This window comes from Parus major, chromosome 24, assembly GCF_001522545.3.
Source record: "Parus major isolate Abel chromosome 24, Parus_major1.1, whole genome shotgun sequence".
Lineage (NCBI taxonomy): Eukaryota > Metazoa > Chordata > Aves > Passeriformes > Paridae > Parus > Parus major.
Window position 1 is genome coordinate 6,481,152 of NC_031792.1, and position 13,836 is coordinate 6,494,987.

The following is a 13,836-nucleotide window of genomic DNA, read 5'->3' on the forward strand; positions in this document are numbered from 1 at the left end:
GCAGGGAAGGACTATGACACAAGACATCTGGTTACACTTGGAATGCTGCCGTAAAAATCACTCTTATTTCCCTAGACAAATCTCATCATTGATCTTTGCCTCCAATTCCCCACACGTGAAAAAAAAAAAGATAATGTTTACTGACTGTAGGTGCTGGGAGAATGAATCCACAACTACTTGCAGAGCACTCAAATGCTGTGGAAACAAGCTCAAAGAAAAGCCAGCCAATAAAGAGAGTGATGAAGAACACAGGCCTATGTAAAGCATTCCTTGGCAGTGGTACAGCTCAGGTTTAATGACCCGTGGTCTCATGCAGTATGAAACAACACCTCAGTTTCTGATAAAACAATAGTTCTATGTTGCATCCTGCATCCAGTGTTCTCAGACATGCACAATGAAAGGCAGTTTTATACACGTTTGCTTTTCAAACTTCAGAAAGATTTAAGGGGGGTTTATTCCATATCTGCAGCAAAGCCAGTGTTTCTTCCTGAAGTTTAGTAATTAGATCCTGTGGCAGCACTTAAATATTTTGGTGATGGGTTCTTTAAAAGCATCTTAGATTAGATAGTCAGATAGGAATGCACGATAATAAACTGAGCAGACAGTGCCATGTGCTGAGTTACTTGTTATCACTTCAATCCAGGCTGAATTGTGTGAACACACCAACACTAAAAAGGCAGAAAAGTGGGCTTCTTAAAAGTAATGCTATTTTTTGCTCTCCATAATTGATTATATACACGTTACTCTAGAAAAATCCAGAAGACAGGACACAGAATACATCATTTCATCCTTGCCTGTCTTTTGCTGACATCCTAAAAAATTGCAGCTTTGAAAAAATATGATGATACTCTGAAAGTCTAAATTATGTTTTATTAAAATTTTTATAAATGGGCCCTCCATGAAATAGCAGCTCTGATGGCAGCAAAGCAGGCTATGTTTCAATGGATGTTAGCGGGAGCTCTGCTGCCTCCAAACACAGGATTGGACACTTGTAGAGGGGAACCTGATCCCAGAAAGGCCCTGTGGGATGCCATTCACAGTTATGATTAGAAATGTCCCAGGAGTGTGTGGGGAAGGATGAGTGCACAGCCTGCCTGAGGTATGCCAGCATGGTCTCCAGCTCTCTCCCAAGGAGCCAGATGGCATTGTCTCTTTTTCACAGTGATTTTGATTTGATAAGGTTGCCTTTTCCATATGCTGCACAGTAACAGCTCCCTCAGCCTGGCTGCAAAGGACCTGGGAGAAGGGGAACATCTGACTCGAATCTTTGCTGTGGGGTTCTCTCAGCATTTGCTGCCGATGCCACTCCCCAGTGCTGGCATCCAACACCATTCTGCAGCACTCCAGCAGCACAGGGACACCAGCCTGGACCTTCTCAGCCTGACAGCCAAATTTCCACTCCCATCTTTTTCCAGGCTCTCTGGCAGCAAATGAATTTTTACAAGAGGTTTTCCTTCCTTTTGCCAGTGTAATAAATTTAATGCCTTGAGATCACTGTACAAAGACCTAACAACACTGCAGCACTAATAATGTTGTTCTCAAGGCTAAATCAGCCAAGGCCGAGTATCATTTCTTTGACTATTTGTCATTATCTCCCTATATGCTTTGATTACTTTTTTCCTTGACAGGCAGACTTTGTGATTTGTCTGACATACTCACCTTTGAGCTTTATTCAGAATGAGCCCTAACCCAGCTTTGGAATGATTGAAAATATATATTTATAATTTAAATCCTGTTTTTAAAAGAGACTTGCAACTGCAAATTTTGCCAGAAGGTGGAACTGAAGCTCCATCTGCAGCACAGCTGACAGCTCCATTAGAGTAGATCCATTTTACCAAAATCCAATGATCTAAACATCATGTCAGGTATGAAGGGACTTATAGTACTCATTTAAAATCATTATGAAAATCATCATTAAAATTAAATTAAAATTAAATGCGATTTAAATTTAATTTAAATTATTAAATTTTCATTAAAATAATTAAGATTTTATTATTACAGATACTTCCTGAAAGAAGCTTTTTTTGTTCAGTCTTTTGGTACTTCAGTTTCTCAGTAGAGTTTATCAGGCAGAGATGTGACCATTTCTGGTAACAGAACTCAGGGAGCTGGTACTTTTATCAGAGTGTCAGCACATTTTGCAATGAATTATTGGGTCATATTGTTCAGTGAGAGCCCATTCCAGAGGCATTGATCAAGATGTAGGCTCTGCATGTGAGGTTGTTCTTTTCTGCTGTATACAGAGCTCTCCAGAGAGCTGTCAAAGCAGAGAACAGCAACAAAGAAGGTGTGCTGCAACTTTCCTGGGGTCACAGTGCTGGTAGAGTGGCACAGCAAGAATTGCATCCATCTCCTGAAACAGAGTTCTTTGCAGACAGCACTGTGCCTTCCCAGAGCACAGCATTTATTAGTAAATATATAAATTATATATAAAATATAAATATATAAATTAATAAATACATTTATTAATTGTTCATTTTAGCAACAGATTCATTATCTGTCCCTCCTGGTTTTTACTTCTCTCTCCCCTCCCTTCACCCACAACCGATTCTGTACCTCTTTTTGGGGAAGAGAACTGCTCAGAGACACTGACAGCCTTAAATGTAATGGAAACATTTGCTAATGAATGAGGTCTCGTTATGCACATTACAAGGAAACAGTTAATTGACAGTGGCCACCAGATAAGAGGGTTTAATTAATAAATCTATGTGGCGTCACATACACCACAGGAAGGGATTACAGGGGTTAAAGTGTCTGTCTGGTGGACTTTTATGGAAGAGTTGTGTTGCCTGTCTTTTAACATGAGTAACCCGCGTGTCTGTGACCTAACACTTGCAAAGGGAGGCTCAGTTGGTTCTGAGAACACAGCAACCCCTCTGGGTGTTTGAACGTGGCTTGGATGGCATCTGAAGCTCACCAAAGGCACATTTGTTTTCTTGTCTCTCCAGCCAGCATCTGGGTTCCTATGCTGCTGTCTATTCTACTGTACACACGGCCCTGAGTTGGACAAACAGACTCCTCAAGCTCAGCAGTCAATGACCGGGTTCTTAGTGCTTCAGACGGGCTGTCAGCACCTACTGCCCCTGGGAGCAGTTCCCAAATCAGGGACTGGATAACTGTATCAATAAAATAATGAAGCTCTGCTGACCTTCCTCTACTGATACACTGAATCCATACCCAGTGGGGAACAAGGCTCTGGAGATTCCACTGCAGACTGTTAGGGAAGATGGATTATTGTCACTCAGACCTGCAAGATGTTCTCCATGTTTGCAGTGTGATGTGAAAAGGTCACAGGGAGTCCAGGACTTCTGATCTGTCTGGTTTTTGGTAACACTGGAAGGTTCTATGCCAATGACAGGGGGTGGAACAGGTGAGCTTTCAGGTTCCTTCCAACCCAACATTCTGTGAGTCTGTGATGGTTATCCTCTTCTGTTTGCATGCTCATTTTACAGCTGAAGATGTGTGTTTGTGACACACAAAGGGGTAACATTCACAACCACCACCAGCCCAGGAACACTCACCTTTACCCACTCTGCTCCTGCTCAGGTGCACATCACCCTCAGAAATCTCTGCAGAGGGATCAGAAAGCAGCAGCTGCCCACATGGACCTTTGTCCAGGAGAGCTGTACTTCTCAGTGTCAGCTGGCCAAACCCTGTGGAACCAAACAGCACCAGCCCATTTATTCCAGCCCATGGGTCAGGCAGCACACCTCCTGTTACTTGTGTGTGCAGTGACAAATGGCAAGAGGGGAGCAAAGGCTCTCTGCCTGAAGTGGTGCCTCAGACCCAGAGAGCTCTTTGGGACATGGCAGAGTTGTTTGTTCTCCTGCACACAGGAGCATCTCAGAGAAAATCTCATACCTCTGAGTATGAGTTCTGCTCAGAACAAATAGGGACAGAAACCTCTTTAACGTGCTCTTTGCCTTCCCATTAATCAGTTGTGGCTTACCAGTACAACCCCAGTCACCATTCTTTGCCTGAATGCAGATGTCATTTTCCTGCCTTTAGTATAGGTATTAAAAATATAAATTAAAAATCACACTAAGTTGAAAGGAGCAACTTTTCTCAAGGTTGCAGGTCTTTATTGTTAACCAGTTACTTACTCAGCCAAGAAAACAGTTGGACCATGGAGACCTAGTTAGCTGGTAATTATTCTCAAGCTTTGCCTTATCTGGATCACAAGACAGATCTTTATCCTCTATCAGTAAAATCCCATTGCAGGCAATGGAACAGGAATAATCTGTTAAACTGGATCCTGTTCACATTCCCAATATTCTGGAAGGATGGGTGTTTTCACACTCAGGTCTGCAGACACATCCCACTGCAATTACTTTATTACTATTAATCACTACCAGGCTATGAAGGAGTAGTAATAAGTTGAAAAGAAACGTGGCTTAGTATGAAAAATTGTGTATTTTGATTTATTCTCTAGCTGCAGCTGAGTAATTTCTTTCTACTCTTCTTAATAGAAAACTTTCCATAAGCCTTGACACTTCTTCCATGTGTTAATGTACATACCTACTTTAATGCTTCTGTATTAATATTCTTCCAAACTTAGAACTACAGCTGTGGTAAACCATGATTTTCTTCAATACACAAAGCACAGAATAGAACACAGAGAATAATTAAGACTAAGAAGTCTCCAAGTGCTCCCCAACCCTTGTAGTTTATAAGGAAATTTCCTGCCTACGTAGCTGATGAAAATGAAATTTCGTGTGAGCTAGAAAGACTTCAGAAACTAAGCCTTAGAATTCTTTTTTCAGTGCTATAAAGTACATTCATGGGAAATATAGAATTGAGAAAAAAGAGCTCTGTATAATAAAGAATGATCTATAATAATAAGCCCTTACTATAAGAGCTCAGACCTTTCTTTTCTTGATGGCATCCTTCTAGGCCAACATTGTGCAATTATAACCAGTAAAAGCTTGTTTTACATTAGCCTTGCCTATTTTAACAGTTAAAACACTTTGTTTTCAATTGCTGAGATTAACATTGAGCTATTAACACAATATAACCAGCAACCATAACTATTACAGCTCTCTTAGACTGTCCTGTCCCCTTCTTACAGTGCAGAAGGCACTCAGCACAGACCCCTAGTTATTGCTTGCAGGTGGAAGTACAAAGACTTGGACAGCTGAAGGGGAAGATGAGCTTTCCTTCTGTTTATTTCTCTTTTTTTCTTCTCCTTCTTATATCAGGAAGACTTTCAGAGCTAAACATGAAGTCCTAACTGGGGAAGGAAGGTGTTGCCCCAAAGTGAGAGCATAAAATGGAGCTAAGACATGAAGAATTGAGGGTAAAATATTAGTGCAGTTAAGTAGGGGCATCTCTGGAATATGAAGAAATATTGATGGCAGATTGGTGGCAGACAGGGAGCAGGGTTTCAGGATGAGTCTAGAAACCTTTCTTTTCTGTGTTAAGAATACTCTGCAATTGCTGCTGTTGTTTCCTCCAGAAGGAAAGGGGAACTTTATCTACCCCGAGAAGTCGTTGAAATGGGTGGAAGGCTAATGAGAACAATTCTGCCTTGCAAACAGGCATGATGAGGATCTGTGCAGTCTGGGTTAAGCCCTGAGTGAAAGACACTGCTCAGTTACCAGCTGAGACAGCCCTGAGGCTCCCAGCAGCTGAAAAGATCCATGGCAATATGGATCCATGGCAGCATGGGTAATGGTGAGAAGAAAGACAGCTCAGGATCAAGCATAAAGCTGAGACTACGGGCAGAAAAATGGGACAACTGAGTTAAAGGACTTGGGAGTGCTCCTTAAATAAGGAAATCAGACACACTGGACACATACCAGTTGCTCAATGTCCTACTCCCCCCTTGAACTGATAACACAGTCAAAGCTCTGGAGCTTAACTATTGGCACCAGGGTCTTAACAGCTATGTGTATTTTAACATCCTAATTACAGAGAATGGCAATGGAATTAGAGCTGATTCCTCCCTGTTCCTCACTGCCTGGTTTGTCTGATGCTGAGGCTGGGGTCGAGGCCTGTCTCTGCATAGAGCTGGGATCACCCAAAAATCTCTGTGTTGCAGGGAAGAGAAGTGAGGCAGAGCCTGGAGCTGAACACTGGCACAACCTGATGGATTGCAGATTCCTGTGGCTGCCTCAGTGCTGTTAAGCAACCTAGAGTGTAACAGATTTGGTTGCAGAGTGGCACTGGTGCAGCCAGGTCATTCTTCAGGGTCAATCCTTTTAGTCCAGGGTTGCTCTGAGGGTTTCAGTGCTCTGAGCAGTTCTGACTGAGCTGGGGCTGAAGCCACAGTCAATGCAGAGTGTCCTCTGCAGCATTCCCAATCCCCTGGAGCTGGCTGCTGGCTCACAGCTGATGTTGAAATACCCAACTGCTGCAACCCAGGCAACAAATACTTCTGGGAATGGCACAGTTCTCCAGCTCTGGTGAAGAAATTGATTCCTGAGCTGTTACACAGGTAAGGATTCTATGACTTTGTGAAAGGTCGAGGAATGACACAGAGCATAAGGAGCCAAACTAGGCACTTCTAATAGGAGAGAGGCTCTCTGTGTTTCCAGCCCCAAAACCTGCCTTGGATGGTTTACACACACACAGCCCATCTTCTGCTTGCTCCTCAGCCGGGTAAATTTGGCTGGGACCTCCAGAAAGGACTTCTCATTGTAGCTGAGGTTTTGCTCTTTCCTTGCTTAGAAGAAATTAATCTATTTATAGGCATGATCAGGCCTTCATCTCTGTCCTTCCCTCAGCATTAGGCAATGAAAGTCCTGGCCCTACCTGTGGATGCAGGAATGCTAGAGTTAATTCTGATATGCTCTGTTATTTATTGAGTCCCAGAGCTCCTTTATCTCCTTTTTAGTCCTTGTATTACTTAAGTGCAAGTTCATCTACAGCAGTGAATTGCAGCAGCACTCGTGAGTGAAGAGCAAGTCCTGGGATGTTCCAGCATACTGGGATAACTGGGCATCTGGCTGGCAGTTCCTGAGTCTGCAGCCTGTCAGGAGGAGAAGCTTCAGCAGTTCCTGCAGGACACTCAGCCCCTGGCCTCTCTAGAAATGGGGGTTCTGGTTTCTCTTAGATGACTGTACGAAGATCCATCTGCAGGTTTGGACTGGGGGTCCTGCAGAGCCCAGAATGATGAAGGCTGTCTTGAAACCATTAATAAAGATCAGAGCTTGATGGGATTGATAACTCCCTTTGAGCTTCTTGCAGGTTGAGATAGTGGCAGATTGTCAAAATTACTTAATGTCCTGGAACACCACCCATTCCAGTATGAATAGGTTTCTTGTGTACAACTCACATGATCCTGGTGTTTTCCTGGTGTCTCTATGGAGACTGGAGACATTCTTCTGATCTACTGGTTGGGGATTGCTGCTGCTTTCAGGTAAATTGTTTTGTAGAAAAAAAGAAAGCAGTGGTAATCCTCTGAATAATGAATAAAGCATCAGTCACAGAACACCAAAACATCCTGGCTGTTTTGTAGAAGGAGTTGAAGATATTTTGATTTTTCCTTTTTAACACACTACCAGCTTGGCAGATTTAGCAAGACTTATGCAAAAAATAATTTACCTTAGGCAAAGCTGGATGAAGCATTCACATGTGGATCCTCATCCAGATGAGGCTGGAGCATGGATTAAAGAGTGGAAGCAGTGTTAGATTTGGGAAGCCTTCCCTGCCAAAAATTGAGGGTGTTTTTTGTAAGATGTTCCAATTCCAAACACTCTCATTCTCATGGGATTACATAAAGGGGATTAAACAATCCCCTTTACAATTGGCTCTAGGAAAGTGAGTTAAACAAGATTGTTGTTACCTTGGCCATATTAAAATAGTTGTCTCTGTTTTCACTGGCATCCTGGAGAGAGCAGCAATGTGGGTAGGAGGAGGATGATGGTTGGGTGCTTCCTTCCCTTTAAATGTGAAATTCACTGGAGAAAGGGGGAAAACACTGTTTATTGTCCCATTAATATTTGGGATGAATAGTAGGGGACCAGATGCTTCTGTCTTGCCCAAACTGGACCCTTAGGTGGCACAGAATGCTCCTTTGCATTCCTGGTTGCCACTCCCAAACTCCTTAGCCCTAGTTTATCAGTCCAGAATGTAGCTCTTAGCTATAGCCTGGAAAAACAAATCCCACTTGCTGAAAGATGGGCTCTGTTCCTTGGCATAACCTCTGGTGTATGTGGTGTCTGTGCAACTCCCAGAAAATCAGAGCCACCCCATAAATATCTAACTGCCTTCAATTCTGCCAGTGGGTCTGTCTCAGGACTCAAAGTGACTTATGAATCCTGAGATTCTGGTTTGGTTCCTTGGTGCCCTGTGAAGTGGCACAGCAATGCCCTGGGAGCTCATGGAAATACTCCCACTCCAGTGCCAGAGTCTGGTTGGCTTTTGGTAGCAACAGAGTCTGGGAAAGGAGAAGCTGCTCAGGTGGTGTGTGTCCTGCAGAGAGGTAACTGTGAAAAAATTAACACATTGTCTCACAGCCCCCCATGTGCTGTGGGGGAAAAAATGAGGTCACAGAGGAAAATTCTGAGATTTAGATTCTGCTCTGCCTGGAGAGGACATGATGGTGAGTGAGATCTGGCTTCTGTCCCAAGCAGTAACAGAGGGAAACTTTGCCTCAGTTTCTCTGCATGTAGATCTGAGGCCATATCTAGGTCTCCTTTTTAACGCATTTTGCAACTGTGTCATGAACTTTATGGCTTGTGTGTTCTGAGCATGCACTGATAAAAATGGTTATTAGCTGTACTATTACTTTAAATGAGAGCATCTTAACTCATTTGGGGACTGGCCAGTGGCTCCAATCACATGATGAATACTCTTATGCTCTATTTCTAGATGATTAAAAGCTGCCTCTAGGCAAGGGAGATTCGGTTTAGGGCTTGAAGCAGAGCAGGAAATAAAACAAAGGTGTCCCAATTGATAGTTCAGCCTTCAGTATAATTTTTTCTGAAGAAAGTAACTCAAACTTTGTTTTACCCTGAGCATGTCAAGGACATCTTTGTAGTGTTGCTGCCCTAAGTCCAGGGCTGTCCATTAAGGGACAAAACCAGAGCTAGGAATGGTTTGAAACCACACAAATGCTGCAGCATCACAGTGGGAGGACAGGATGGGAATCAGTTGGACTCAGAGTGAGGTCTGGTGACACTCAGAGAGGCTGCAGACAGATTAAGGTGACAGGGGAAATAATGTAATTGAGGATTTGAAGACAGGCTCCGTAGCCTCGGGGGCTGAAAAAAAAAAAATTCAAATGAAACTGCTGGACTTGGAGCAGTCATATTCCAGTCACTTAGGCCAGGAGTGAAATTTGGTTGTAAAGATAAGCTGGGAGCAAAGAGCCCCCCTGAAGGTGATGGGGTTTGTGAGCTTGTGCAGTTGGTGCTCTGCAATTTCTGTTTCCTCAGCTGCTCAGAGGTATCATCTTTTCATCTGCAAAGGGGCCAAGGTAAAGCTCAGGGTCAACAAACACTTTAGTTTCTTTTCCATCCTCTGCCTTTACAAGGCTTTCCAGGAGATAGGGAGGACACCTTGCTCAGAGGTGTCTTTCTCTCAATGAGCATTTCTGTCAGGGGAATGCATAGGACTGAGGGGATCACTTAGCCACCCATCAGATGGTTTCTCCTTCTATATGCATGTGTGGGATGTTTTACACTCTCCCTGGCTTACAAAAAAATCTTTCTGGGGTAATGCCCTTTTCTCTGACATAGGTTAGATCCTAGAAACTCTATTTATGTGAAGCAGATGCTGAGATCTTTTACTCAAAGAGATTTTCATGCACTGAGACCTTTCACGCTGAGAGGACAAAGCCTCTGGACTCCCTGGAGCGAAGCGCTGGCCCAAATTGTGCCTTCCTCTTTCTAGCCACACATTTGATTTTTCTACACTGGATCAAGTATCAAGCCCAATATCATGCTGAAAAAGGCATACACTTGAGATCAGTGTCGGTGTTTAGCACGACTGATTATGTCTGTACAGATCTGTTTACAAAGGTGGTTGCATTTCACTGGAAAAGAGACTTCCCTAGTGATTAGAAATGGTAATGCCTTGCAAAAGGTATCTTGCTTTTTCAATATGGAAACAGGAACTCAGACTGAGAGCCAATGCACTTTCAGACTTTGGCACTTCAGTTTGTCCCGCTCATTCTGTCAAAATAAGCTTGTGTTTTAAATTCTTGTGGAAGCTGGTGAGCCGAAAACCCAACAGACAGAATTCTTCTCTTACGGTAAACAATCCCAGTGTGCTTGGCAATGTACAAATACAGCAGCAAGTGATCACAACCAGCAGACTCTGCCTTAAGCAGAGCCACTTGGGTACTGCTTAAATCACAAATTTAGTAATACAGCAGCAACTTAATTCCTCTTGCCTTAATCACTGTCTCTCATAATAATGTTTGTGCTGGGACTAAACAAGTCAACGCGAAGGTGTTTAATCATTTTCCCAAGGTGCACCACACCTGTGGGGCTCTGGCATTATACACAAAAAACCTGGTAGCACAAATTGACTCCAAATTAAAACCAGCTGTCTCCAGAAACCTCAGTTTAGAGAGTTTGCTGCCATTATCTCTCCGGATTGAACACAACTGCCCTCCTGGACAATCCACTTCCAGCTCTCTGCTGCTGGGCTGACATCCCTGCTTTTCCTTAGAAATGACTTGTTGCTGATTGACAGGCTCACAGCAGTGTTATTTTCCTCCTCAATTCTGATTGAAAAATGCTTTAGTCAGTGAAATGGAGGATCGTGTCCCTTGGATAAATTCCCTCTTTGAAAAGGGCAGAAATCCTGGTCTGTGGCTGCCTGGCTGCCGTTTGTGGCATGCAGGTGCAGGCCTGGCACACACAGACTGTGTCCAATGTCCTGGCCTCCAAACCTTCCCAATGTGCCTTTCAGTCCCCAGCCTCCCGTCCGCTCCCAGCTCTCAGCCATGAGAGAAACCTCAGGGAGAAGCACTTACCAGTAAAGCCATCCTACATCCAAGAGTCCTGGGGCTCCAACAGCTGCTCAGGGTTTGAGTCCCCTTGGCAGATGTTAGCTATTCCAGCCACTTCATTAATTTTGAAAACAAAACCCCTGATTATTCCTGACCAAAGCACCCCCTTTTTGATTGACAGCCAGTGTGTGTTTCATCGGCATAACTCACAGTATTCCTCTGGCCACTTGCTTTTAAAAAAACATTAATAAAAAGAAATGAATTTTTTAGAGATGTGTCATTGTAGGCTAATCCCACCTGCTAGTTCATCTGCCTGGGCTCAGGTGAGGACATCACATTTCTAGAGTATGGACAGAGGTGCCAGCCGCACACCTCTGGATGGATATTCAGCCCTTCAGATGTGAGAAAGAAACATTTAAAGACAAGCAGAGTCTCTTGTCCTGCTGTCACTTGTGTGCAAGCTTGGCGAGCCCACAGTTTGCTTCTCCTCTTGATTTCTGGGCTGGATCTAGTCAAGCTCCTGGAATACTCTCCAGGAAACATTCCCCTGTTGTCTTGTGTCAGCTTTTACAAAGGCAGGAAAAGCAGGAAAAATTTGAAGTGGGGGTAGGGGGCTGCAGCTCCTGGCTGGACCCCGAGGAAACACAGAGCAGTAAAATGCCATTTACTGCTGCTTTAGGGCTTAAATCAGTGGTTTGTGCACTGTTGCTTCCAAAGTATTCATTTCAATAATTATCGGCAAGTACTAATTGCTGAAGTTAATGTTACTGGTAATTACTTAGTTTCCTAAAAAAGGAAGAAAAAGTGTCTGAAAAAGATGAAGAAAATGTGCTCCTGAAATGTTTTATGTATGAATGAAGAAGTGAGTACTCATAAAACTACATTCATAACAAAGTCAGTTCATCTCAAATATCCGTAGTTTGTTTAGGAATTAAAGCAGCAGTTTAAGTAATTTTAAAAGACTTATAACATCGTGGAGGAGAGTTCTTGAACTCCTTAGTTATCATTCTAGTTAAATTCCTCATTGTAAGATCACTCTAGTTTCTCAAAATAAAAATAAATAAAACCATTTCCAACCAATTTATTTTGAATAAGAATGTCATCCCAATGGTTTAAAATGAACAAAACACTTTGCTTTACCTTTGTTTTAATATAATTTGCTGTGCTATGTTTTAAAAAAATGTAATGAAGTTTTAAGAAAAAAGTTCAATGGATATATCAAAAGTCTGATATATTCTTGCATCTGCCTTCCAGCTTTGACAATGTGTGGACAATGCAAATGTCTTATTTTGATTTTGAGTCTCTATAAATGAGCAATTGTATTGCTGAAGTTAAATGAAACTTTGAATTGAAAAAAGAAGTTGTGCTTTTACAAAAGAGCTTAAAGACATTTCACAGTGTTTTGAATGCTTTTAAAAAAATAGAGTGGAAAGAAATAAAAGTTGTTCAAATTGTTGATGAGAGTTTGAAATGGTTGTTGCCTTTTGCATAAACAGATTAATCTTTCTGTTACTAAAATAAGTTTGCTGCCATTTGGATTGCCAAAGCATGAGAACCGAAGGATGGCTGATAACTTTTTGCAGATTATATTTAAATCCTTGTGTGAAACCTTCAAATAATATTTTTTAGGGGGTGGCAAATCTCTATAATGAGCCTTTCTTTACCCCTTTAAAGCTAGTGAGCTGGCTGTGGGTTCTGGAAAACCCGCAGCAACCAGTTAATCCGGAGTATTCCTCCTGATACACTTTCCCCGAGTAGGGTGTTCTGATTCCCGTCGGAGGCCACGGAGGTGAGAAATACAACACAGCCCACAGCCTGATAGGAAAACTTCCAGTGAGGAAACCTCCAGCACCCGTCAGCAGAAGGGGCTGAAAGCTCGTGTTTGCAAAAATCCAGCTGAACTAAGCAGGGATCTGCCAGAAAATAATCTCAGACTTGGGTACGAAGTAATGCTGCTCCGGAGAAAAGGAACTTTACTCGGTGCTCCTGCAAGGCACCTATAAACAGGATTTTTTTTTTCCCCTCTGCCACTCTCCGGCACTTTGCGGCTTGGGAATGAGTTTCACTCTGCTCGGGGAAAGCTGTCGGGGCCGGGAACACGGCGCTCTGCTCCGGCAGCCCGCATTTTAACTTTGTTAGATAATTACAATCTAGAGAAGAGGAGGAGGGGGAGGAAAAAAAAAAAAAAAAAAAGAAGCCACACACCCCAGTATCTTAAAATAGCGAGCAGGGAGGGGAAAGGAGCGGCGGATCCTCCCAGCCCGGCGCAGGGTAACAATGGTGCTGGCGGGGAGCAGCGGGCGCCCTGATTGACAGCCCGAGCCTCCTAAAAAGGCTGCGGAGCAATGGGAGAGATGCTTATCGGCAGCTTTATATAGCGGGGAGCCTGCGGCGCCCAGCACAGCGGGAACAGGCCCGGGGAGCCCATGCGAGCCGGGCGCGGCTCTGGCCGCCCCGCAGGGCTCCCGCCATGCACGGCCAGCCCCAGCCCCAGCCCGGCCCGCAGCCCCCGGCGCGGCTGCCCCTGCCCGGCCGGCCCAAGGCAGGCAGGAGGCGCTACAAGACCTTCATGATCGACGAGATCCTCTCCAAGGAGACCTGCGACTACTTCGAGAAACTTTCCCTGTACTCCGTCTGCCCGTCGCTCCTGGTCCGGCCCAAGCCGCTGCACTCCTGCGCCGGTAAGCCTGAGGCCGGCGGGGCCCTCAGCGAGGATGCGGCGGGGCCGGGGGTCTGGGCCGAGCGGCCGCTGCTTTCTCGCTGCATCCCCCCCACGCCCTGCCTGAGCGAAGCCCGGCTTTCACACTCCATCCCCACTCCCTGCGATTGCTGTTAGCTGCGATCGGTAACCAGCAGCTGTCGGTTACTATCAGTCCTTAGTTACTGGCAGTGAGTAGTGGTGGGGTTCAGCCGAGTCGTCGTCGCGGTCTACA

At 44.2% G+C, this 13,836-nt stretch overlaps 1 protein-coding gene across 1 annotated transcript in view; it reads left to right on the plus strand.

Moving 5' to 3' along the window:
• Positions 1-13,111: 13,111 nt before the first annotated feature.
• The window catches only part of BARX2 (BARX homeobox 2), a 32,578-nt gene continuing 31,853 nt past the window's right edge, over positions 13,112-13,836 (plus strand). The window contains exon 1 of the mRNA XM_015649553.3: positions 13,112-13,584. Within this exon, the coding sequence (XP_015505039.1) occupies positions 13,374-13,584 (211 nt within the window). The 5' untranslated portion in view covers positions 13,112-13,373. The remainder of the gene's footprint in view (positions 13,585-13,836) is intronic.